We start from the raw sequence: 27,180 nt of genomic DNA on the forward strand, positions 1-27,180 counted from the left end.
GGACCTCTGGGCTATTGCAAAAGCAAGAAAAGCAACTTGCATGAGTTGTCAATAGTGATAGATGGAGCTTGAAAGTGATTCGATTTGGCAACGGGAAGTTATAGCCCAGAAACCTGCAGAAAAAAACTAGCGGTAGGCAGACAGAGGAGGCCAGTTTTTTTCTTGGTTGCTTTAAAATCTGTCAGAAACAAAACAATTACAGATAATAAATGAAGAGGAAAGAGTCCACATCTGTGTATCTCCATGGGCTGTGCGCCATTAGTCGATGAAATGTTGCTTTCCTTCCTCGCTTGTCGGCACCAGAAATACTAGTTAGTCAAACATATTGTTATTGTATTAATATACACACTTAGATATAGCAAATTACATAATTAGAACTTAAATGTTAAAACTTTTTATAAAAAGCCTGCAAAAAAAGAAAAGAAAAATAGGTTAACAGTTGTGTCTAAGATGTTATACAGCCATGACTGTAGCTGTTGTTACAGTGTTAGCTCAGTTAGCCATGCAGCTAACTTCTGGGGGAGTGTTGGTGTTTACACCACTAGCACAGGAGCTTTGGACCACTGGGAGAAAGAGGTTTCTTATGCCCGGAGCTAGCTGGTTAGCGTGTTAACTTCATTAGATATCTCTGCAACACAATGCATAGCCGTCTTTGACATAACTTCAAAACTGATATGTCATCACATTCTGTTGATAATTTTAGTTAGATTTTGAATGTTTTATACTTAAATTCATACATATTTCCCCTTTAACCTTATTGATTAAATTGTGCTTAATTTGGGCTTTTTTAAGTATTTTCTTCCTTTACTTTACACTATTCCAGTTAAGTTGTCTGGGAAATTAGTCATTAAGAACATTCCTAGTGTACAAAGTTGTAATTGGTTATTTAATGGCTGAGACTATAGAAAGAAATTTAACTACTCACTTAAATTGTTGTCAAGTCAGTGTTAGGGTTTGTTGAGTTCCTTTTCAGCATACCACACCAGCTAGTATTAGTTTTATGTTAGCACTTAAAAGTTGTTGTTTTACAGTGTAGACTATGGCTTGCTTGGGTGCGTGGGTAGTAATTTCACGGGTGACTAGTTTGGTGCCCTGTGGAACTCCAAAAACATTAATGAAGTTGTAAAAAAAAGTACTGGGTTCATTAAACAGATATTTGAAGTCAAGACAGACCAATTGGGAAATGAGATAGATCCGTCTTCTAAAGTGAAAGTGTATGTTCCAACTATTTGGTGGAAATAAGCAGTAGAGCATCACATAAGAAGACACTTTCCCAAATAAATTCAGCATGTTTATTTGTGTTTTTGGCATGTGTGTGTGCTGTTAGAGGAGACTAGATGACTTTTTTTCCAGTGGCTATGTGCCTACACTGTCGTGTGTCTGTGCCGCTGCCTGCTTCCGTCCGTCTCACTGCGCGTCTCATTGTGTGTTTACAGTCACCACAGATGAAAAGCCGCTCCAGACAAAGAGTGAAGGATCTGATGTCAGCCCAGCCACGGATCAGCTAACAGAAGACAAACATGGTAGGAGGCTGGGATTCCTCTTTAAGCACACCAGCAGAGATACTGGGCGCACATCTGACAGATAAGGGTCATTGTTGTCAGGACCACACAGACCGGCAAAACACTCTGTGAGGGCAGACTGATGGGTGCTGTTGGAAGCTTCACAGATAGTGCAGTAGTTTTAGAATTTCTAATAGGTGCTGATGTTTTTTTTCTTCAAACATTAGAAACTTGCAAATTGTTAGAAATGTATGTTGCGTTGCTGGCTGTGAATGATTTATAACAAAAATCGGCTTTTATGTTGTTTTGTATATTGACACAAGTACTTTGTAATGTGTTTTTCAAGCGATGAAGCTAACGCCCTTTGAAGAGGAAGAACTAATGAAGAAGTGGCAAGAAATTCTGGGTCCAAGTAATGAAGTTGTTGTAAGTTTCTTTTTCAAAGGGAATTCCTTTCTCTCATGCATCACATTATACGTAGCAGGGAGAATGATGTGAGTCATCGAACAAAAGAGAGTGTTCGTTATAATAATCTCTTTTCGTGGCCATACATTCCACATATTTCCTGAGATGTGAGTCCTTGTTTCCATGGCAGGTGGCTCAGGTGGAGAAGTTCAGTGAGAACAGTGGCCTGGGCATCAGTCTGGAAGCCAACAGTGGGCATCATTACATCCGCTCTGTTCTACCTGAGGGACCTGTGGGTCGCTGTGGCAAGCTGTTCAGTGGAGATGAACTGCTAGAGGTATGTGCTCCCATATTTAATTAGCCACAGCGTTGTGTGTTTGATTTCCTATCTTGCCTTTAATACTTGCAGAGGTTCAACTTCCTACATGTATTTAGAAGTTTGTTTTGTTTTATGGGGCAGTCATGGACAAGCTACTATACTATATATACACAAACTTCAATGTGCATAGATTGTCTATCATAGTGCCTCAGTGATTAGCCACAAAGCAAAAACAGTATGTTAGGTGTCAGGACGTTGAATTTCAGCCACCAGAACTGATTGAATTTAAGTATAACACCGTGTCCTAACTACATGTGAGCGACCAACAAACCCAACTCTGCGGTCCCAGTTTTTCTCAGTTTGTGTTTTTTCATGTTCCAAAACTTTACTGCTCTGCGGAACAACTTTTAAAGCCCACTGTACGTTACCTGCCAAACACTGAAATGGCAAATAGACAAAGTTAACAACTAGTGGGTGTACATAGTGGAACATTTAGCAGGTAATGAGCCAGGTAGATCCCTCAGGAGTTAGTGGAGACCAGACCAGAGCTAAAGGGAGAGTGAATATTGGACTTTTCAGGTGGCCAGAGACAAGACTCAAAATAAAAACGATATGCTAACACATTTGTCACCACAACTTTATAACATGAAAATATGTCAGTATTGAGTTTACAACTTGTTCCCGTGACCTCACTGGAAAATTCACAAGAAATCAGGTAACGCTGCTTAACATTTTCTGTCACAGGTCAATGGTATATCCCTAATTGGTGAGACCCACAAGGAAGTAGTCAGAATCTTGAAGGAGCTTCCACTGTGTGTATACATGACATGCTGTAGGCCCGCCCCTCACCTGCAGACTGACATGGATGCAGTTCAACCAGAGTCAGAGGCTTTGATCACAGCACCTGAATTAAAGGTACTGCATTTGCATTGCTATACATTAGAATATTCAGATTTTACCTAGATTTCTTTGATTTTTAGCTATACAATATTTCTCGAATGCATCTTCTCCTTCTTTAGGCTAAAAACAGCCGGGCAGTAGCACTTACAGAGCATTGCAGCAGATGATGCATATAAGTACAGTCAGACTCCCTCCATCTCTTTGACATGCAGTAATGAATCATGAAAATGTTTCCCCGCCCCTGCATATAAGCAAGGGAATATGATTGGAGAGCAATACTCTTTAGTTCCTCCTCCTCCTTTATAGCCCATCAACTGTTATTAGCTTAGCCCCGGCTGTCAATCGCTCCATTGGCTTTCCACGTTTACGATGGATTAAGACTTAGCGATAAGCAGGGGAGTCGGAAAGTTTATTAAGACCAATTCTGGTAATACCTCAGCAGCAGTAGCCAACAACATTTGCTCGAGATATGAGACATCAAAAGCAGCTTCCCTTTGGGGGAAAGGGATTTCATCTCTCCAGCTTTATCTATGATAATGTAATAAGGCCCCAGCATCCCAAAGATTTTCCCCTTTTATCCGCTGCCAGAAAACCGAGCCAGAAACACAACTGGAGGGAAGCAGCCTCTGGGTTGGGAGTAAAAGCGAGGAAGGCATACTGTTACATAGAGATTTTGGGTTTTTCCTCCTCAGAAACAAATAGACCTGAGCGGCGTACTGGTTGCTGAAGACTCAGAGGTGAACACAGCAACAGCGACACAGGATAATGTGACAGAGGAGGCGATAGGATCTCCTTTGGCGATGTGGGAGTTGGAGATCCAGAATATCGAGCTTGAAAAGGGAGAAGGGGGATTGGGATTCAGCATTCTGGACTACCAGGTGGGAAATCCTCCTCGGACTTTATAATGAATTAGACGACTGTTTTTGTTATTATTTACGGTAATGTATTTGTACTTTTATAGATGTTGTTACAGTTTATTGTTTCTATCATAAATTATCATCAATCATTATGAGGCAGTAAGTTATGTTGCCAGGAAAGCAGTACTTAACATTATTGTTAAAATCTGATAAACTTTTTGGCATATTGTTTTTTTCCATCTGCATTTGATATTATTTCCACAAAAATTAAGCCTTTGATTTTTATATTAGTCTGAGTTTACCTGCTGACCTCTTCTCACTGAATTTTACTGGACTGTCTCCGCCATAGGACCCACTGGACCCTGCCAAGACAGTGATCGTGATTCGATCTCTGGTCCCCAACGGCGTAGCGGAGCAGGATGGCAGACTGCTGCCAGGAGACCGACTCATGTACGTTAACGCCACCAACCTGGAGAACGCCAGCCTGGAGGATGCTGTCCAGGCCTTGAAGGGGGCCATACTCGGCAAGGTCCAGATAGGAGTAGCCAAACCTCTGCCTGTAAGCATGAGAATTAGTATTCTTGCTTCCTTTCTTTGCCTTGAACCTGTGAATATTAAAGGTAGATTCTGAATTGAGCTGGGTTTAGGTTTACTAAGCGTTTTATACCTACTGCTTTGGAAATTTGTTCAGCATGTCAGGCATTTGTCACTGCATGTGTGTGAGGTTGTGAGTCAGTCGATCTTTATGTCATGTGTCTCAGTTTCCATTCATGAGGGTTCAGCTTACTAGGGCTTGAATTTTTCATGCGAGAAAAAGAGTGGAGGCAGCCTGGATGGTTTAGCATTCCACCCAATGTTCTTTCAGAGGCGGCGACCTGCCTAAAATGCTCTGTGCCCTTTGTTTCATATTATTATATTATTGAATTTTCCACAATCGCAGACCCCTTTGAACATTTAAACACATCAGGGCACCTGTCAAAATATTGGGTCCATCCATGGGTTCATCGCTCCAGGCACCTGTACTCTTTGTACAGGACATTTCTCTCTGCAAAACTGCCCCGCATTCTTTCGGCTTTAGAGATGCTTTTCTCTTGTATTGAATCTGCCATTGGATTACACAGTGAGACCTCTGGGCTGCCAAGGTTAGCTGGATTACAGAGCTGTAGGAAGCCTCTGTGGAGTTATCCAACTCTCCTGCAGGACGAGAAGTGTTCTTCTGAGGGGTATTTTGTTGTATTGCTTCTCAAAATTGAGTCTGACAAGTGTAATCCTCCAGTATGCCTTCATGCTTTTCTAAGACCTGTCTCGGCTGCATGCTACACAAAATCAATATCAGGAGCTCTTACTAAAGAATAAACGTGTGAAATGTGAGAGAGATGTTCTGTTAATTCTGCTTTTGCACCAAGATCAATATTTAACTCTAGAATAGTATCTTTAAAAATCTCAATAACTCCTAACATCTTTTCCCATTCCATACTAATTTATTTGTACTTGATTTGGTCACAAACAATAAATTAAGAAAAGAAATTCACATAAAGCTGGAGACACTGAAAGAATTTCTCCACTTTCCTAGGGAATATGTGGATATTCCCACTCTCCACACCCATATGGTGAGCAGGAAATAACTCCATCATCCACCATCCATTCATTTGACTTCAACAGTATTTTGGTTGAAGAAGGCGAGGAAGAAGGACTGACTGAGGGCATCGTTTACCGAGCAGAGCCTGCATTGGTCAGTTAGCTTTTGGAAAAAAAAAACTGAAAAATCAACCAGAACATCCTGAAAAATGGAAACAAATTGTACATTAGATGTAATATTTTGCTCCTGTCTAATATTACCAACAGAGGTTTGTTGTTTGTAATCATGCAGCAGTTATATATGAGCAGTATAAATAGACGCAGTAAATTAAGGGCTATGTTCTTGTTATAACTGCAGTACGGACGACCTGAGAGGAAAGTGACACAAGAAAATGGTTTATCCTGAGTGTTTGTCTTTGTAATACTCATTTGGCCCACCAAAGGCTAAAATGCAGCAATACCCCATTTCTAAATAGTGTTTAGACATTTTTTCATTTGCCTCTCATGGCTTCCGTACAGCAGTATTTTGTAGTTAGATAAGTTTACCATTAGAGACGCTAGGGTCATAGAATATCTTTGTAAATTCAACTATCTGTCAGTGGATAGGACCAAACTGCTCAACAATAAAGGCACGCTTTATGTCCCAGTTGGTCATACTACATCCATTTATTATCACAGATTGACACCAGCGAAGCAGACCTGTCTGATGAAAAGGTGTTAGATCACGCTTACTCTGGGATGGAGGACGACACTTTCCAGGCGTCCATGATTGCTCTTCATGGAAGCACCTGCAGCGCTGACCTGGATTACCTGCACTCATCTACGCCCAAGGTAAGCTACCATTTTTCATTATATGGCAACAATCAAAACCAAAAATGACTCCCTCATTTTATTAAATGTTACTGCAACACTAACTGCCCTTTGTCACAACCAGCTGTACAGCATGTAGTCATTATTCTTTGTCTTTTGTTATCGAGAGCCAAAATGTCATGAGAAATGTTTGTTATTCTTTGTCGAGGCAGTAACATTACTGACTTATATGAAGATTGTAGCTGCGGCTGCTTTTGTTGCTCAGGGTGCCTCAAGAACAGCAATTCCCCAAATGGATATTAAATTATAAGGAAATAAACAAAGAAGAGCAAGGGGCACACGAGCTGTTTTCTTAGGGGTATGTGTGTGCTTCCAGTTTCCCCAGAGGTCACAGCTGACCTTATTTGTTGGGCCTTCCTAAGAAATTCATGTTATAATAGGCAGCCAAGAGGGACAGACATGCGCCCATTTAACTTGGGGGCCTTCCTAGTGAGGGATTTCACAAAACAGATTTCAAATGTTTGTTTGAGGTCAGACAGCTCGTTCTTTTCATGATGATGAACACGTTTTCCCCCAAAGCTTAGAAAGAGGCAACAAGTGTGTTGATAAATCTCAGATCTGCTTTAGTGACATGAAATGCTGGAGCAGCTTTTCAGACTTGCGGAGCAGTATCTAAGATGATATTTTTCAAGGAGCATGGTTGTGATGGTTTAGTCTTTCTGGTCCACACCTGTTTATGGAACTACAACATGAAGGTCAACTGGGTGTTGAGTCCACCAAGACAACCTTCCAAGTCACTGTCAATGAAGCAGTGACAGCTCTTTTTCTCATGCGTGTCGCTTATGGATTACAGTTGTGCTTGCACTGTCCAACACCAGACCAAAATATATTGAATTCCTTTTTTTTGGCACTTTAATGGTATCTCTGCACTAAGGAGGACTGTGCCCTTATGAAGTAATGTGACCAATTAGATGAATTCACCAGACCAAACCAGGCCAACATTATCATTTATTGCTATGAAATAGATACAAAGTTTCCTTCATGGCATCTTGAGCTTAATTCTGCTATGCCTGGAGCGTGACAGTTAAAGTTTAATATTTGATATTTGCTTTTATGATGATGGTTTAATGTCATATGAAATAAATTTTAACAGACACCAAAGGAGTGTTTTAGAAAACTGCCACATTCTGCCCTCATATAAAAAGAAGAAAACCTTTTGTTTGTATCGTCTACCTCTCTAATAATCTCTGCACGCCATAATAATGACTTTTTACAACTGTCTAATGGTGTGAATTTACTATAGACATACCATATAATATAGATACTATACCATAATATACTGTTGTCATAAAACATACAAAAAAATATGACAAACTATGACTTTTTATGGTACAGTGTAGGCACCCTGCCCTCCTTTGTAAAGAGCCCAGTTCAAACCATATTTATTACCTTATTAGAATGAAACCTCCTTTTTCTTGCTTTACTCTTCTCCTCATGTCTGCTTCCTGAGTCCCACTTGTACCACATATTAGCATATTTTAACTTTTTTTTTTACTAAAGATTTGGACTTCTGTTCTGGCTCCCAAAGGGAGATTCATCACTACTCAGTCTGGTTCTAATAATGTCTTAAATGCTGTTATAATAAAACTATATCTGCGCATGGCAAGCTCAAGATCACCAGTAATTCTTGCTGTCCTCTATTGGCCACTGATGGCTTTTCTATGGCTCATTACAAGGAGGGCAGGATGGCGACTGAGCAAGATGAATCCCCCCGTTGGGCAATTGTCTCACTAACAGAGTGGAACGTTCATTCAGCTGCTGTGCTTTGTTTTACCGCAGCTGACAGCTCGCCTGGACTTGCTGGAGGAACATCCCCACTTTGCGACACCGTCCGGCCTCACTGACAACACTGAAGTGTTCTCTCCGGAGAAGTCTTTCACTCCTCAGAGTTTTAGAGGTCACGTCCCGGATTTTAATGCCATACTGAGCAGTTCTGATCAGTACCTGGCAGAGCACTCGACCAACGAGGAACCAGTGGAGAGCCCGAACTCATACAGCCCGTTTGCAGAATTAGGGACCCGATCAAATATCCCAGAAGAACCCGTGGAGTCTCTCCACTATCAGAAGGAGCCGGCCTTGTCTTTTGGAGATATTGGAGACATAAAGATTTTGATGAAGGTAAAATAAGAAAGCTACTAACAAACCATAGATCTTGAGTATTTAACATATTATTAATCCGTGGAAGTATAAGATGAGCAATGAGTATTAGTGACTGGCATACAGTGAACAACATCAAGGTGAATTATGACAACTAGAAAAAATCATCATCCTTGATCTTCTAGAATTTCTGAAGATAACTATTAACCTCTCTCCCTTCTGTTGTAAGACTCCTTTCAAATTTTATACAAAGTTCAAAGCATATTTGTATTGAATTCCCACAGCCCATTCACTGTCCCCACATTTTCTCAAGAGATCACTGCTTTGTTTGGAATCCTTCCTTGTATTTTCATTTACTTTCACAAATAACTGTGTTGAATTATCGCCCTGAAGGACGAGGACGCTGGTGTAAAGGAATCCGCAGAAGACGGTGACAAGGAAGCGCTGACCTCAGGGAGCAATTTTGAAAGGACTATCACAGTTGTCAAGGGCAACTCCAGCCTTGGTTTGTGTTAATTTCTTAACATTCTTTTATTTGTTTTTTATTTATTTATGCATTTTTGCCATAGCCTTCACAGAAGTGTAAATGAGTTTGCGGTACTGAAAGGCGTGTTGGCCTTTCACTTCTGTGTCATGTTTTATGAATGCCAGATTTGAAGTGAAATGATAGAAAAGATTTTTGGGCTGTTTTCCAGTTTGAAAGGGTAATTTCATTGCTATACCGGGTATTTGCATTTCAAAACCTGCCCATGGGACTGCAGTTGAGCTCAGAGAATACCAAGTTTTAACTTCTAAAACAAATAGGTGTTATGAATTGTAATCCTGAGTGCCACATTGAAAATGAAACTACCTCATTTTGCTTTTTTAAGCACCCTTTGAAGGGTTCCCTTTCCTGTGTGATTCAAAAATTCCGCTAAATACGTTTGGGTCTTCCAAAGACGAACACACTGATGTGATTTTTATGATCTTTGCAAAAGAAACTCTGTACACTGCTGTAAGAGAGTAGAGCGTTTTAGATTTATTATCTATGAATATATTATGCCACACTCTGAAGTTATTCCCTTGTGAATGAAGTGAACACCAAATTTGTGAATACTGTGAGAGTTTGCTGTTCTGAACTGATTTATTTAAGGTTGAATTTATCAGTGAAACTATATAGTTCTGTCGCATTTTATTTATAGTGGAGTTCGTCTCTTGATTAGAATTTAGGTTTTATTCTTTAATTGAGGAGTTCAGCGATTGCCCTTAAATGTAAAAAGGTTTAAACTGTTATTAATTCAATTCAAAACCCCCAATTAGTGTGTTTTAAGTGTTTCTTATAATCTACCACAAAGGGATGACAGTGAGCGCCATGAAAGATGGTCTGGGAATGCTGATCCGCAGTATAATCCATGGCGGGTCGATAAGCCGTGATGGACGTCTTGGTGTTGGTGATCTCATCCTGGCCATCAATGGGGAGCCCACAGCCAACTTGACCAATGCTCAGGCTCGGGCCATGCTTAGAAGACATTCGCTCATTGGTCCAGACCTGGGGTAAGATACTATGATTGGACAGCAATAACCTAGAGCTAGCAGAAGTAGTATTAGGAGTGAGAATCTCAAGGCAGGTCATAACTTGATTTGAATTCAGAGGGCTACGATGGCCTAAATCTTTTATTTCTACTTTTCTCACTGTGTGATTACTTGCTACTAGCATATTCGTAATGATCAATAATTAAAATAAATGAATACACTTTTATTATCTTTGTTCCCGTTCAGCCATCCTCACAAACTCAAGAGGCAGCCTGGCTTCGGACTGTAACATGATAAATTTGTTTTTAAATTTTGTCACTGATCCCTCAACTCAGCTGGTCAGATTTCATGTTCATTGTTTTGTGTTTCAGGGCTTATTGCGTGAGACATTCCTCCTCACAGTGCAGTTGTTTAACACCATTCTGAGGATAAATAACATTCCAGTTTGCATTAGCAATTATACATTTGAGAAGAATTTAAGTCATTGGTTGTATAGCTGTGTTTTTAAAATTCTTTCTTATACAGACATAATTTGGATTTCTATACCAAGGTCTTTTGATAGTGTTTATGCTATTCAAAAAATGAAAGGTGGTGAGATATTCAGAATTTCTTAGCGTAACTATGGAAACAAGCTGAGCTGCCTTGTTTTTTTGGAAGTCACGGCCGAGGGGTGTACCACAAGGTCCTACCTCAGTGACATCAGGATTGCTTAAATGCAAACAATATTTGTTAATGTATTCTATGTATGTATCATATATTTGTTTTGAAGCATTTAATATTAGTGTTTGTACTTATAATGTTCATAATGTTTTCTATAAACTGGGTATTGTTAAGAGTTTTGTTTGTTTTTTATAAGGAGGAGAAGTTGTAATTTAACTAAACCTTGAAAGCTTTTCTAAACCCCAATCAGATCAAATCAAAAGTGGTGTTAAGTGATTCTAAAGGCAAAATAAGCCAACACTAAGTGAATTCTGTTATTGCTGCCAAAGTCATGTTTAATTAAAGGAGTCACCATTCCTTCCACCATTTAAGGGAACATTGGTTGTGGTATTTCACAAGTTCTGCTTGCTGATCTAAACTTGGCAGTTTGTTAGCTTCCGTGCATAAAAGCCAACTCTCCAAATTCTAGATCTGCTTGTGCACCTGAGGACGATCTGTGCCCATTTTATGTGTGAGTATGACTAACTTCCACGCCGGCGGTGTTTTTTCGGCAAGAAGCTGCCACCTCGTTTTTCCTTCCTCTCGTTCCCTCCATCTGCTGCCGAGGCTTCATCGCAGTCTGTTTGAGAGCTTTATCCAGACACAGAATTAGAAAGTCAGATTGATTTAGTCACGTCTCAGACCAACGATGACAGCAAAATATAAAGGTTTTTGGAATTTAATTGGTGAAGATGCTGTTCTTAATATCATTCAGATGCCTTGATTAACATTATAATTATGCCGTGACACTGCACTCCATTAACCAGCAAATTTTAAATTTGCCTAGTGGCAACAAAACTTAAAATGGTGTCAGTACATCTCCTAATACACATGGTAAAATAATATCTGGATAAACCTTGACTGACTGCATCACTTACTGACTGTACTTACACTTGCTGCAACTTTCTTTTAATTCTGTGACTAACATCTTCAATTATCACCTGGATTTTCATACCATTTACATCCCACTTTTCTAACTCACTGTTTTCACATGAATCGTTGGTATTTAAGCGCCATCATGTCTCTCACTGCATGTTGTCATGTCCTTAATGATCCCACTCATCCATTTCATTGTTTCACAGGGATTCTATTTCCTCTCTTCCTGCATGTGTATAAACCAAATCAACCCATCTGTTGAGGATCTGTCAGCTCCACTCGAATGTGTTATTGTGCCCTTCAGAAACAACTTCACTCTGAATTGTTTGGAAGTGGGGCTTTAAGTGGGTGTCAGCGAGCCTTTGGTTCATTTCTCAACATGAATTAGTAACCAGCTCATGAATCAAATGATTGATACGGCCTTCAGATTTTTCACATGTTCATCACAAAGTAGCTGATAGAAGACTTGATTTGCTCAGACATTTATGAAGGCAAACATCTGTTTTGATCAATCAGACGTGAAGGGCCTATATTGAAAAATAGCATCTGACCTTGGCCTGGAAAATGCATTTCAGATATTACAGCTCAGTGTTGCTCCAGTCTTGTGCTTACTTACAGGTATATTTGCTGGATAAAAAAACATGCTTTGAATTTAAAACAGCAGATTTAAAATTTATTTTTTAATGAAAAGTGGGGACTGTCAAACCTGTTTGCACCTACAAGCCATTTCCTCTCTGTTTCTTAGTAAATGATCATGCGAGTTCATAGTGAGCAGGAACATAATTACCACTGAGGTGGGAAATTGAGTTTCTAAAAATAAGGAAGGCCAAATAGTTTGCGTCAAGAAGTGTTTGACTCATTTCCGTGCTTGTGTGTGTGTGTGTGTGTGTCTAGCATTACATATGTTCCAGCAGAGTATCTGGAGGAGTACAAGGCCAGCTTGGAGCAGATTAAAGATGATGTCTTCCCAGAGACGGCTCCAGTCCCAGTCCCAATTGCAGTTCCAGTCCTAAAGTAAGTCCTCGCATTCTGCCACTTACTTTTGTCCTGTAATAACACTTACTGACAAGTGATTGCCCTGTTGAGGTTCCTTGTAAACAAACCAGCTATGTTTGCATTCAGTGTATCTCACCAAAACACACTGTGTATCTGTGACGTCTTGCAAACATGTATTTCCTCTCAGAAAACACTGCAAAGCTGTGGTTGTGGATTTTCTGCGCTTCTTGTGTCCAAATATATTTTGTGCCCACCAGCGTTTTTTTTCCCAGTTGTGCCCAATGAGTAGACATTGTATGCGGCAGCAAGTGGCTGCCTAGAGAAAAGGCTCAGAGCGCTTCCAGTTGAAAATATATGAACTTCTCAGAAAGGCGCTGGGTAGTAGCTGGGGCAGAACTTGTTATCCGTCACCCTGGTAACCAAGAAATGAGAGGAGAAGCTTGCATTATCTCTCCTCTTGGGTTGTAAGCTTTGTGTTAGCTGTGTAATCAACCCTCTGTTAACACAGCATTAAGTTACCCAGCTAATGTCAGCCAAAACCTACATGCATGATTTTTTTTTTACATCATACAAACGCTTCAGAATCCTACCATTGCTTTTCTGAGAGAGAAAAATGCTATATGGACATATAGTGAGGCCAAAATTCCATCAAACTCTTTTCTTCTATTTTTATCTATTTAGAGATATTCCTAACCTGCCTGAGAGAGAAGATGGAGAGGGAGAGGAGAGTGCCACCTACAGCAACTGGAACCAACCCAGGAAGTGAGTACACCTTGTATCTATGCTTATAATCTAACTTTGTGAACGTGTCCATGACGGACAAGGTTTGAAAAACGTACATGTTCTGTCCAGCATGCAATAAAAGTTATAAGAGACTTGCAGTATCAGATCAGGAACAGAATCACAGCTCTGAGGTGAAGAATGTCCAAATCAAACATGCTGATCTTGGTACCCTCCTCAGAGTGGAGCTCTTCCGAGCGACAGGCAAGTCCCTGGGTATCAGCATCGTCGGGGGTCGAGGGATGGGCAGCCGGCTGAGCAATGGAGAGGTGATGAGGGGCATTTTTATCAAGCACATCCTGGAGGACAGTCCTGCCGGACAGAACGGGACCCTGAAGACCGGAGACAGGATCGTAGAGGTGAGGGAACACGTCAGATCACAGAAATGTTTTTGTGCAAGGTTTTAATTAATCAGAAGACTCCTTTTCAGACTAATAGCTTAATCCAGTGTTATTTTATCTGAGTCTGATTTTCTGAAAGATTTTAGATGCCTGACAGTCTTTCCTCTGATATCTCCCTGACAGGTGGATGGAGTAGACCTAAGAGATGCTAGTCACGAGGAGGCTGTTGAGGCCATACGCAGGGCAGGCAACCCTGTCTCCTTCTTAGTCCAGAGTATTATCCACAGGCCCAGGGTAAGTCTGTATTACTGTCAAACCAATTGCTAGTAAATACCTTATCATCTAAAGGTCACAATTTCCTCACTCTGTGCCTTTTTTTCACCTCAAGCAAAAGTTTAGTGTATCTGCACAGGCCATTCAGGGCACTTTCAAAAACTAAACTGTACGATACACAACCCCTGTACTATCTGGTTTGCTTTTGAATATTGAAAGAAAGTCATTTTGAAATCTTTCCTGAGAGCAACATCAAACCCAGCGTGGCATATTAAATATATTAGCAAGTTTTAACCTCTAAGTGCGACACTCATTGAAAATCACTGTATCGACAACATCATTTGTTGTTTGAAAGTGCCCTCAGGCTTTTAAAGCATGACTAAGTAGTTTCCTGCTGGGGCTGCTACTGGCTTGGCTCCAGTGTTAGATCTCTCATAGTCAGTGACTTTTCATGCATTGTTATCTGTGAGATATTCCCACATGCTTTCCTGAACGTTGTGGTTACTCATTAAGCCTCATAGCAACTCATAATGTGATGTAGCACAAGCAGGGGAAGGACACGATGAGGGGCAAGAAGTCATGTTATTGGAGAATCACTCAAATGTGATGACTCTAAAAAATATCCTGAAGTATAATAGATTATAATTCAATATTTTTAAAAAAACATAGGGTTGTCTCAGTCACATAAATCCCAACATAGCGTCTAAAATCCATTGTATGCCAAATGCCCAGCACCAGACAACAGACAGACAAAGTTAGCAATTAGCTGCTAGTAGCTTAACTTTAGCCAGGACTAGATGAAGACCAATAACAGAGCTTGATTGAGAGACCCCTAGCAACAGAAATGACATACTTTGCATTGAAGCTAACCATCTGCTGCTGGCTGTAGCTTCACATATAGCATACAAACTAATTAGCAATATTTTTCCAAAATGTCCAAAAAAGCTAATGTCCCCACGTTTGTTTAGCTTCATATTTAGCTATAGTTACTGCATTATGAGTTGCCTCAAAACCTGCATCTCTGTTCCTCTGCACGCACTGCTCTCCCAGCCTGAGTCAATATATAGCCCAGCTCCATCACCTGGTGTACAGACACACACCACCGCTTTCACATGCATGCCACATCCCACCTGTCAGGTAATCTGTCTTTCCCTTTTTGTCTCTCTCATTTCTATTGCATCAGCTATCCATCACAGTTAATCTCGGTTGCATTATCTCTCCTGACTCCTCTTTCTTTCTGTCTCTCACACTGTTTGCTGAGTCTTTCTTCTTAACTGCATCTTTGACTTTGACATACACATAATGTGCGTATTGACGGAAATGAAGACAAACTGGAATCGGAGATTCCTTCTGGGAGAAAAAAGAACTGAGGCTTTATTTTGATATCCAGACATCTCAGTCTATTTTCTACAACCGTAACAATGACGTGACCCACAATGATGTGTTTAATCAAAAGGTTCAGCGAATGGTTAAATCAATTTTGTCACCAGCACTACCGAGTATTTTAGAAAACGTCTCTGCTGAAGCTGTGCTAGGCTGACATTCAATACACATCCAGACTAGACTCCTAATGTAATTTAACCACAGGGTTATTGAAATGTCTTTGCTGTATCTAATAAAAGAACTCATCAAATAAACAATAGAAAAGCAAATAAGGAAGTCATTCGTACCTCTGTGGCTACACAGCTGTCAAAATATACTCCAGACTGCTTCTACCCAGCAGAGTGGAACAGGTAAACATTTAGAAAGAAGACATGTTTTCAGTTTACTATAACATCTATGATATTGAGTTGCAGCTCCACTAAAATTCTAAGAATGGACTGAATAGTTTCAAAAACATTATTTTGATTGGCTGATATATTTCTAAGTGCTCTAGGCAGGTCAGTTATGCCGTTTTAAAATGCAGCCACCTAGAGAGTATAATAGCACATCCTTGCTGTTTCCCTTTAAGTTTCAAATCCTTCTCTTGTAAGCGGTGAATAATCTCCAGCTTGCCTGGAGGAATCTTTGAAACATTTTGTTAAAATATTTCAGAGAAAGAGGCTTTGCTGTGATTTTTTTCTCTCTCGTTTTTGATGTAGAGGAACCGGCTGTCCTAAAGGAAGCGGTTTGCTTTAATGGTTCCTCATATGAATAAAACCTGAGGTGCCTCTGTCCTCCACACACAGTCCCCCCCCTTTTATTCCTCTCCCAGACGGCCTCCGATTCAATTTTGTCAGAAATGCTCAGCCGTCATATTAAATATTCGTCATGTTGTCAGCTTGTTGGTCCTGTGTGTTGCTTTTAGAAGCCGCCCCTGCCCTTTCCGCAGCTAAAAAGCCACCGCGGGTCAAGCCTCTGCTGCACTAATCAAACCTGCTTAGCGCCTGCTCTCCCTCAGGTTAGAGAAGCTACCCTGTGTTTTTGTCTGCCTGCTCGTGTAGGAGTGTCTTTCACTTGACCCTCTGACTTGTAAAAATTGTGTTAACAATGACATGAGTGAAGAAGATGGTGAAAGAAAGTCTGCATGTGTTTTTGTGGAGTATTGGGTTAAAGATTCAAAATGAATTGGCTTCATTCTGCATGCAGGTTTGCCACATATTATTCAGAGTCAAGAGGGGGCAATGTGTAAGATATGGTCTGACATAAAAACATGTATGCGCGGAGTGAGTTTGCTGCTCAGAACAACAAGTACAAAATGTCAAAAAAGGAAAAGTTTTCCTTACTAAACAGAAAAATACAACCATACACCTTCTGATCGCAAGACAAGCTTAACTGCCTTTTTAAGGCATCAGAAAACACACTTCAACATACATAAAACTCACCAAAGGTCTTGATTTGTCTTTACACAGTCACCTCTGGATTTGGTCCAAATAAATCCTCAATCTGCCAAGTTAGATCTGAAAATATTTCTGCTCTACACACCATTATTTACCCGCTGCTGATGCCCGACTCTTTGGCTCCACTGCTGCTTCACCTCTCCCCTGTCCCAGCCTACAGTGTCTTGTCCGCTGTAAAGCACCTCTTTTGCCTAAGCAGATAAAGACTGACTCTATAGAGCTAATACTGTAGGGCCACGAGCTCCGGAGCTAATTAGCTAACAGCAGCTAGCTGGGGAGTTTTTGCTGTAGTCAAAGATAGCTACAGCAAAGACTCTGCTGATATGCTCCCCAGCCATATCTTAAACGTTGCCCCTTTAATTGTTCCATATTCCAAACCTTTATTGTTCTTTATGGTTAACCTCTATTGTCACACATTTAAGTTATTATCCTTAACTTTGAGCTCTCTTTTGTCTTCTGTATACATGTGTGTGCTGTATGTCTATATTGAATCTATACTTTTCCCTCATCTATGAGCATGCATCACCTTATTTATTTCTCTCCTCCTGTGCTTTGCTGCGTCCCTCTATCGCACCAAACAAGAAGTAAAATCATAGCAGAGGCTTTTACTTTAAGTGCATTTTATTTTCCTCCTGTCCTCGGCTTTGAAAGCCCAATTTTCCCAATTATCCCTCAAACGTTGTCCCAAGTGCCTCACTGCCAATGTAAACAAGACAACTTGATGCGACAGTCGGCACTCAACACAGACACTCACGCTTTCTGGCGAAATCTTTAAGGCTCAATCGTTGCAGATAAATGGTCGAGCTTGGATCGGGATGTGGTGGTGGACACCCTTTTTCAGTCTCCACATAAATGTTTTGGCGTGGTTGCACATGTGTGTGTGTGTGTGTGCCTTTGTTCTGAGTCTGGCTTAGCCAAGCGTCAAGTTAATTGAAGAAAACTAATCTTTTCTGTATTTAAGAATGTGGATTTTTCCTCAGTTGCAACATTTATAAACAGATGGTTTTCCATGATACAGCAAATGGTGCGTTAGAGCGGTTTTTGCCATTCAGAACACTTGTGACTTTGTATGAACTTATTAATATTTATGGGATTACTGGATTATGATACACTATCTTGGTGACACTGAGGTGAATATTATGAATTTGTTCTCTCATTTGTGAGTGATTGACCTTCATGTCCGTCTTTTACGAAGCAGTCATCGATAACGGACTCCAGCGAGGAGAGAGCCGCGGCCATGACGAAGGACAACAAGGACAAGGTTGGTGTTTCCAATTACCCTCCACCACAACTTGTACTAGTGCTTTGTATTTGTCGTCGTCTCACAGTCAACTTTCTGAAAGTGTTGCTCACCGCAGGAGGCACCGAGTTTGAAATAAACAGTTTTTAACATTTTCACCATGAACACCATGAGATATGTTATCAAACGCACCACTGGCATATGTCTGTCGATAGATGTGGGTGTCAGAAATGTGTTGTCTACTAAAGTTGTTGGCCTTTGTGTCTTCCTTGTAGGAGGGTGACAGTCACAGTAGACTTTTCCTCCGCCTCTCCCCAACTAACCCTTTCACTCCTACCCCGTTTAAGGTTTGTGGGTCTCTGTGTTGTGCCTTCCACGTTCCGCTCTGTGTGTGCTTGTACAGATATGTCGATATAAACTGCGATGCAGTTCAAGTATTGAGAATACAGTACATGCTGTACCTGCACACACTTTACACGTCCTAACATCTCCTTCATCCGTCTGAAATCCTTGGTGTGTTTTTGTGAAATCATATTTTGTCTTTTGCTTTTTGTCACTAAAAATAACAGAATCCCTTTAATGGTCGACAAAAGCAAATTTTAGATTTTTGGTCTAATCTGTTGTTTGTACATGTATTTAAAAAGAAATTTGTTGCACTTGATTTTCAGGTAAGTGTTCATATGAATGTCTTATGAGTGATTTGATTTTAAGTACTAATTTAATGATATGTAATTACATTATTTTCGAGTCTGTCAGCAGCATTTTTCTGCAACTCAGGGCTGCATCGAAAGAAGGCTGATTGACCTAGTTATTCGAGCCACTGGCATTGTTATGGAACCATAATTATTTCTGAGCCTAAAACTAACATATCCTGCTAAAACAGATGAAGTTGTTAGCGCAAACCAAGCATATGCCTTCTGTTGATCACTTCAGCTCTCATGTGCCTTCCTTTGTCTATTCACACTTACATCAAGTTGATTCAAGCTTTAACGCGCAGATACCGCCTTCGTCTTTCTAATAAACTATTTTCAAACTCCATCTGTGGCGTGACAGCTAGCGAAGCGTGAAGCGGCGAAGGCATCTCCCACCAGCACTGTCCTCCTCCTGCCAGTGGTGCCCCATGTGGGAGAGACTGATACAGACACGCTGACAGAGATTCCTGGCAGACCTGCTGAGGCGGAGGAGGAGGAGGAGGAGGTGGTGGAGGAGGAGGAGGTGGAGGATGAGTTTGGATACAGCTGGAGTGAGTTCATGTTTCTCTATTTCTACAGGGCACAATTATATATTCTGTTAGAAACAATGGTAAAATATTTATTTTGTAGTATTTTTTGTGATTGGTTTGTTGAATTTCTCACGGGCCTGAGTAAATTCTGGCAGTACATACTCCTGGAAGATCCCCCTTAATAGAATCAATTCATAGCAGGGTATCAGCAGATCTTCAAAATGTCTTTACAGGCCTTGAATTAGATTGCTCAAATTTAAGGCTTTAAAATAGCTTATTTTTAAAAAGGAAAGATCTTAAAGGGGCACAATGTAGTTTTGAGAGTAAAATTCAAACTCAGAATTTTTATATTGACAATATTAATGAGGTAATAATACAAATATGTGTTTTTCCATAACTGAATAAACAAGCTGTTCTCAGAAGAAAAGTAGGTCCCCAGAACACTGTTTGAAGCTAGAAAGGTGGCAGGGTCTATATAATTATACTATTATACTATTATACTTTGGTTATAATGTAAACAAAGTAAAACAGTATGAAATGGTGTTGTCCTTTAAGGTCAGTTTGTTAATTCAGTTCATTTAGTCATGAAAATATAGAGAAATTTAGGAAATGCATTCCCCAAAACTACATCGTGCACCTTTTTAAATAAAAAAAAATGATATTATGACCATGTCAACACACACATTTTAAAGTTACGTATAAGAATATTTAGTATTTTTCTATTTTTATTGTAATTTGCTCAATGTTTAGCCCAGCACCTCCTGAAAATGTGATATTTGTTATTGGTGGTGCTTTGACAACTCTTTCAGCGTCTATGTGCGGCAAGACTTGGCAATAACATTGTATTACATATTGCTTCATCAGTTTCCAAATTAAGGATTTCAAGCAAACTGCAATAAACGCTAATAGAATTAGTTGTTTAAAGTTTAGTTTTAGTAATGAAGGTTTTTATTTCATGTAATGCATAACAGTGAAACACAATTCATTGCATTGTACATTTTGATTATATTTTGGTGGCTTTATGGAGAAACATTTCAACATTGGACAAATAACTATATTGAAATCATAATTGATTTAAAAAAATAACACCCAGCCCTAATCTGCATCTTTCCTGCTGCATTAGACAGTATATTCATCTACTGACTGTAGCGTGCAGTGTCGCCTAACTGCCACTAGAGGTCCCCCAAGTTGCATGTTGGTCTCCCTTGCTCATAAATCCACCCTGAGCCTGCAATAAAAGAGCACTGATTCACATGCTCGAGGTGGTCGTACCTCAGCAGAACCTGAAGGACTCAGTGTCCCAATTAAGCCATTAGTATCCTGTAGATGTCAACTGTAGGATCAGCTCCACGTGCAAGGAGAACAAGGTCACATTCAGTCAGTCACATTTAGCTCAGGGAACCAGCATAAAGGACAGACTTCCAGCCTGCAAACACCTGGGACTGTGGTGAATATATATGTGTGTGTGTGTGTTAGAGAGTGTGCCCGTCCTGCGGGGATAAGATTGATGAGGCTGGGCCCGGGAAGGTGAGTTGTGGAGATTAGTACAGGACTGATGGTTCAACAATGGCAGGGCGCCCAGAACAACAGGAGCCCATTGGTCTGAACAGCGGCTATCTAACACACCAGAGACAGGAGAGGTGGATGGAGAAATAGAGGGGGACTGGAGTGAGGAGAAGAGGGATAACAATAGAGACAAGATTGAGACAAAGAGATAGAAGGTGACGCTGGAAATAAAAAGTCAGCAGTGTGACATTTAAAACTTTTACCTTCCGTGACCATGCATCCTACCGAATCCAAATACCTGCCCCTTTTGGAGCATCACGGTGACATGGAGGCGCAGGCTCAAGACAAATCTGGCACTTTTCTGCAGTATTGTCAGCTTACATCCGTCTGCCTTGCCTCTCACCTGCCTCTTTTCAGAGAACATAATCCAGCGCTATGGCAGCCTCCCAGGTGTCCTGCACATGATCGAGCTGGAGAAAGGCAAAACGGGCCTGGGCCTCAGCCTGGCGGGGAACAGGGACCGCTCACGCATGAGCGTGTTCGTGGTGGGAATAGACCCCAACGGGGCGGCCGGCAGAGACGGACGTATGGTGGTGGGGGACGAGCTGCTGGAGGTGAGATGTGTATTGATCACGGTGTTTCTGGACTCAACTAAACAGAGTTGACAGGATATTTGTAATTCTATATTTTTGTATCCTTTCAGATCAATGGGCAGGTCCTTTATGGCCACAGTCACCAGAATGCATCCTCCATTATTAAGAGCTCACCTTCCAAAGTCAAAATCATCTTTATCAGGTACAAAAACATTTTTTTTAATTCTTTTTAAAGTTTTCATGAACAAAGTTTCATGACAAAAGGAACTTCATTTTATAGTTAAAGCTTCTGATGAAAACTGACATGAGATTTTCAAGTGTATTGTAATGTTAGACAAAAGCCAATAGAGGGAGCTATTGTAATTCAACAGAAGTATGCACTTGAAGGTGAAGTGGTGTATGTGATCCATATTCAGTGATGACTAACAGATTCTTCCTCATGCATATATCAAAAAAGAAAAGTATTTATTAAAATGATTAATCCACTGTAGTCTTCCAGTAATTTGTTAATTTTGTATGCATGTGTCAAAGTGTATATTATGAATATTTTGCAAACCTTAGTCTAGGGTGACATTGGACTATGAAATCAGTGATTTACCCCCCACTGTAGCTCTAAATCCACACTAATAAAATAATAAATAAATAGTTCTAACAAGGTTTTGTGCATGTAATGTAGTAAATAAAGTATGTCCTGTACTTTAGACATCACTGCTGATCTATGCTGTTCTCCCACAATGCAATCAGAGCTGCAACAAATTATTATTTTCATCGTTGTATAATCTGCTGATTATTTTCATGATTAATCAGTTAATCATTTAGTCTTTTAAATGACAAAATTGTGAAGAATGCTCATCACAATGTCCCAACAGTCCAAAACCCAAAGAAACTTCATTTACTATCAGAAATGGCAGAGAAAAGCAGCAAATTGTAACATTTAAGAAGCTGAAACCAGCAAGTGTTTTATATCTTTGCTCAAAAATGGCTGAAATGTTTAACAGATTATCAAGATAGTAGCAATTAATTTACTTTTGATTGACTAATTGATTAGCCGACTTATTGGTGCAGTTTTAAGTGCAGTGTTCGAAGGAAATGGAAAAACTTCTCATCGATGGGGGGAAAAAAAAGCAGGAAACCAAAAAATATAAGACATTTTTTTCATTCTTGTAAATGTCTTTGTTAGGTGTACTTTTGAGTTCCACTTTAATTGGCAGTTGATTGACGCTGAAACAGTGAATGTTGATTCCCTCAGTAAGATATAGTAGAACAAACTATATACAGTTAATTTGTAGTTTAGAATTGAGGCATAGCAGCTGACATATCAGCACAGAGTCAGACCCGTATGACCCTTGACCCTCCTTCGAACAGCCTCTGCCAGGATCACTCTACTTAACCCTCTACTTAACTCACATCCTTTTCCTGACCTCCCTAAAAAGAGACACTGTGATCAGAGAGAGTAAATCACAGCTCTGCTGTCACGAAGCAGAGGAGCGACGATTTATGTGAGTTATGACTCTTTGGAACAGGAACACGGAGGCGCTGAACCAGATGGCCGTGGGACCGGTGAAAGAGCACGAGGGAGACACAGTGGAGCCCCACGCTGAGGTAAGACTGTGGCCACACACGCATTGCACACATGCACAAGCTCTACAAAGCTGTGACACACACCCAAACCATTATTAGTACTTGACTCAACTCTATTTATAACCTTGTGTCATTTTCCTGAGTTGTTTTCATGTATGTTTGCCTCCTAAAACTCTCTTTGTGTGGTCCTGGAGATCCCAACCTCCCATGCCTCTGAGTAACTCCCAAGACAGCCAAAAACCACAAACACTCAACACTGTACTCCCACCAGCACACAAGTTTCAGCTATTTACTTCATACTGTACCAACTTTTTCCTCCCAGCTCGAAACAACGGCTGCTAACGGCGACGCCGATGCTTCAAAACACGTGCATCACATCATAAAGCTGAAGGTGAGGCACACTGGACCCCCCAAATGCACATCTCGCACAAATAATAATCCTTTTGAAACACCAAAATAAAGACAATAATAGAGGGAAAGTTGGAAGCAGTGCAATAATGAGGGAGGTGTACACAAAAAAAGTCAATGAGGTATGACAGAGAGGGGAGAGGCAGAGCACACAGGAGCAGTCGAGTCTGACAAGCTGCCAGAGAAGAGAAAAGAGACAGAGCGTTGTCAGATAAAAGGGTGAATACACTAAGCAACAAGTGAATGGAAGAAGAGCAGTTCCAAAGGGATGTAAAGGCTCAGTTCACCCACATAATCAAAAGAGGAACTGAGTTCTTTCTTACTTTTTTAGTCATGGAGATATTTCCATCACATGATATCACATTTGAAAGACTCAGCAGCAGAAAAATAGTCAACACTGAAAGCTGTTTACAGTGATGTCTGCTTATTATGTTGAGTGTTGAGTTGAAAAAGTGCTTTGTGATTTTTGTAAACCGACCCTTTTAAAACGAAGTGAGAGTAGGCAAATATTCATTGTGTTTCTATGTTGTCAATGTTGTCCAATAGGAGGACGGCGGACTTGGCATCACCTTTGAGGAAGGCAACACTGAAAGCGGAGTTGAGATTCAGAGTATCTCTGAAGTGAAAGGACATACAGGAAAAGTATGTAATGCATACTGCAGCAAATGCTTTCTGTTCATTATAAAGCTGATTTCTAATTAAAATCATGATGTGCTTCATGCAGGAGGGCTGCATGAAACCAGGGGACAAACTCTTAGCTGTGAATGGCGAATCAGTGCTTGGCTACACTGCTGAAAAGGTACACCGTCAGTGGAAATAAAGTGCAGTCATCATATTGTATTTCCTTTCAAAACAAGGATTTGTCTCATGCAATAAAGTTTAAACAATCAGACTGTTTGGAAAATAGCATTCAGGATGTAAACCAAGAGTCTGATTAGTAATTGTACTCTGTTTTAGGTCAATTCTCTACTGAGAAAAGCCAAAGGTCCAGTGAAGCTAACCTTCTCTACAAATGAGACCCCCTCCTCCTTCTCCTCTCCCCAGCCAACCTGCCACGACATTGGCTGCTCGGATGACGTCCTTGCGAGCCTGCCCAGCGTGCCGAGTGCCACCACGACTACTTTGAGTCAACCAGAGGCGGAGGCTGGAACAAGTGAGGCCACTTACAATCATAGGATCGATTTTTTTTAACTTCTTATTCATCGAGATAAATAATAAATCCCCTCAATACTTCACTTCTCTTGCTTCCTCTATTCAAGGTCCGAGCCGCTCGTCCACTCCTTCCACTCTGACCTGCGACCCGACGACCTGTCCCATCATCCCTGGCTGTGAGACCACCATCGACATCTCCAAGGGCTGCACAGGCCTGGGCCTTAGCATCGTGGGAGGCTGTGACACCCTGTTGGTAGGAAACAAAACACATGACTCTGCTAATGAGGCTATATCACTTTAGAGAGACAAACAGTGTTGGAGTTGAGTATGTTAATTTTACAGTTTTTACGATCTGCAGTGGTTTTGTTGAAAGATACTGTGCATTTGTAGTATCTTGAAAAAGTTCTGTGATTGTACTTTTATGCCACCCACTTAGAATCTTTGGTGGTATAACTCAGGTTCGAAATAGCCGTGGCGGCTCAGGAATGTAGGAAATGATGTTGTCACAGCCTTCCTCCTCCTCCTCCTCCTGCCGTCCTCTCCTCAGCCCCATCTATTTTGTCTGCTCAGTCAGGCTTGGGGGAGGCGGGTGAGGTGAGGGGGGGGGCAGCTCTTTGTCTGGCCTCGGCCGCAGCAGACAATATCCAGCCCTGGAATGTAACCTCTGAACCCCAAATGACACAAATGAATCACACTGGAACGCAGAGAAAACACACTTGAAGTCAGGAGTACACACTGACACACACTCACGCTCATGCTCTCAGAATGAGCATCAAATGTGAAAAAAAATCACAACCACATCGTTTTTGAAACCGTTCTTTTTTTACCGCCTCAGTTTCCTGTTCACCTTCTCCTCCGCTTCAGTATTTATTTTCTCTCTTTTCTGCTTTTTCTCCAGGGCGCCATCATTATCCATGAAGTCTATGAGGAAGGGGCAGCCTCCAAGGATGGCAGGCTTTGGGCAGGAGACCAAATCTTAGAGGTGCGGCACACTGTAATGAACATCGCATGGCTCAGATAAAAAGAGGTTGGCCTGTAACATGAAAGCTACGGTCTCCATAGTCTGACTACAAACGTGTTTATCATAAATTTCTTTTATATATAAAATCTCAAACATTAAAGCACGAGCATGAATCCATGTCTGTATTACGTGGAGAGACGAGTGAAGTATCCCAGCTCAACTTGGATTTGCCCTCCGTTCGACCTCATGCTTTGTCACAGAGGGAGGGGCAGGGGTGGAGCTCAGGAGTTTAGTTATGCTAGCTCAATCAGTAGACCTGAATTGAAAGGCACACATGCATGCATACACGCACACACACACACACACACACACACGTTATGACTTAATTGCCCTCTACTATTCCTTTCTGTCCCTGGGCCAAGCTGCTGTGTTTAGAAAACAGGGTCAGAGAGGAGAAGTGAAAAGAGCCGTTTCCCAGTCCGCAACCATGCTGTCAGCTGGGAAAAATGCTTTGCACATCCATGGAGGAAGCTAATGGGGTATTTCCCCCCTTTAATGTGGCAGAGTTGGACGTCAGTCCTTAAACTGACCACTCGAGCTTCTCACAGACTTTTTGAGGGAAGGCTGCTTCCCTTTGGTGAGATCTCAGTGTTGTGAAACCACCCTGTGATTTTCACATTATGATCCAGTGTTCAGCAGTTTGGGTTTCTAGAGAGGGAATGTGACCTCATAGGTTATTTGATTATTATTTATTGTTTAATTTAATTTGATTTAATTTAATTTAATTTAATTTAATTTGGTTTTAGGTTTAAATTAGACCTCTGCTTCCCTGGCTTCCTTTTTGTGTTTGAAATGAACCTCTAACAAAGCGTAGCTGATATCTTTAGATTTTAAGTACAGTTCAGCACACTTTTGTAAATAAATCAAACAATAGTTATGATTTTTAAGACATTTGAGTGTTGAAATCAGCTGCTTTCTTCTTTCTTAAAGATGCTAATTGTCACTGCAATAGGACTAGCCCACGTTTCTGGTGCACACAAACCAACCTCCCCTTTCTCTCGTCGCAGGTAAATGGAATCGACCTGCGTGAAGCCAGCCACGATGAAGCCATCAATGTGCTGCGGCAGACCCCACAGAGAGTCCGGCTGGTGGTCTACAGGGACGAGGCCCAGTACAAGGAGGAGGACTTGTGGGACTCGTTCACCATAGAGCTCCACAAGAAGCCGGGCCAGGGCCTGGGCCTGAGCATTGTAGGGAGGAGGTGGGAGAGATTTGTTATTAGTGCTCCTTCTTAGATATTAAAATAGTTGCATTTTCAGAGCTCTACAGTTAGCTTTAAAAGGTGCATTTTGAGGTGACCAAAAGAGTTATCCTTTTAGAAAGAGCAATTCATAGTACAAACAGCAACACTACAAAGGTAACTTTGTGAATTTTCTTTTTTTAATGCAGATCACGGGACCAGAGGTAATCGTTATTAAAATACCTGTAATTTTAAATAGTGTGTAGTCTGTAGAGAGTTAGAGAAATATTATACATCCATAAAACAAAGATTTGTTGGAACTAAAGCACTCCTCATGGTCACAAATAAGTGAAACGCATCAACACTAAAAGAGGGTTTTTAAATCTCATTTTATGGTTCAGTAACTGTTCATATCCCTGGGTTTAGCCATCAGATCATTTTCAGTAGCACTAG

At 40.8% G+C, this 27,180-nt stretch overlaps 1 protein-coding gene across 1 annotated transcript in view; it reads left to right on the plus strand.

Annotated features, from left to right (window-relative positions):
• Positions 1 to 27,180, plus strand: part of LOC141003410 (multiple PDZ domain protein) — a 48,176-nt gene that overhangs the window by 14,937 nt on the left and 6,059 nt on the right. Inside the window, exons 12-41 of the mRNA XM_073474741.1 lie at positions 1,437 to 1,523; positions 1,849 to 1,928; positions 2,098 to 2,244; positions 2,971 to 3,141; positions 3,819 to 4,004; positions 4,333 to 4,542; positions 5,557 to 5,715; positions 6,240 to 6,392; positions 8,211 to 8,549; positions 8,922 to 9,033; positions 9,863 to 10,061; positions 11,170 to 11,211; positions 12,510 to 12,629; positions 13,293 to 13,373; positions 13,573 to 13,750; positions 13,916 to 14,026; positions 16,293 to 16,385; positions 18,020 to 18,085; positions 18,340 to 18,411; positions 19,118 to 19,307; positions 21,210 to 21,406; positions 21,496 to 21,587; positions 22,909 to 22,987; positions 23,289 to 23,357; positions 23,921 to 24,016; positions 24,099 to 24,173; positions 24,332 to 24,527; positions 24,634 to 24,779; positions 25,425 to 25,508; positions 26,555 to 26,748. Of these exons, the coding sequence (XP_073330842.1) occupies positions 1,437 to 1,523; positions 1,849 to 1,928; positions 2,098 to 2,244; positions 2,971 to 3,141; positions 3,819 to 4,004; positions 4,333 to 4,542; positions 5,557 to 5,715; positions 6,240 to 6,392; positions 8,211 to 8,549; positions 8,922 to 9,033; positions 9,863 to 10,061; positions 11,170 to 11,211; positions 12,510 to 12,629; positions 13,293 to 13,373; positions 13,573 to 13,750; positions 13,916 to 14,026; positions 16,293 to 16,385; positions 18,020 to 18,085; positions 18,340 to 18,411; positions 19,118 to 19,307; positions 21,210 to 21,406; positions 21,496 to 21,587; positions 22,909 to 22,987; positions 23,289 to 23,357; positions 23,921 to 24,016; positions 24,099 to 24,173; positions 24,332 to 24,527; positions 24,634 to 24,779; positions 25,425 to 25,508; positions 26,555 to 26,748 (4,024 nt within the window). The remainder of the gene's footprint in view (positions 1 to 1,436; positions 1,524 to 1,848; positions 1,929 to 2,097; positions 2,245 to 2,970; positions 3,142 to 3,818; positions 4,005 to 4,332; positions 4,543 to 5,556; positions 5,716 to 6,239; positions 6,393 to 8,210; positions 8,550 to 8,921; positions 9,034 to 9,862; positions 10,062 to 11,169; positions 11,212 to 12,509; positions 12,630 to 13,292; positions 13,374 to 13,572; positions 13,751 to 13,915; positions 14,027 to 16,292; positions 16,386 to 18,019; positions 18,086 to 18,339; positions 18,412 to 19,117; positions 19,308 to 21,209; positions 21,407 to 21,495; positions 21,588 to 22,908; positions 22,988 to 23,288; positions 23,358 to 23,920; positions 24,017 to 24,098; positions 24,174 to 24,331; positions 24,528 to 24,633; positions 24,780 to 25,424; positions 25,509 to 26,554; positions 26,749 to 27,180) is intronic.

This window comes from Pagrus major, chromosome 10 (assembly GCF_040436345.1).
Source record: "Pagrus major chromosome 10, Pma_NU_1.0".
Taxonomy (NCBI): domain Eukaryota; kingdom Metazoa; phylum Chordata; class Actinopteri; order Spariformes; family Sparidae; genus Pagrus; species Pagrus major.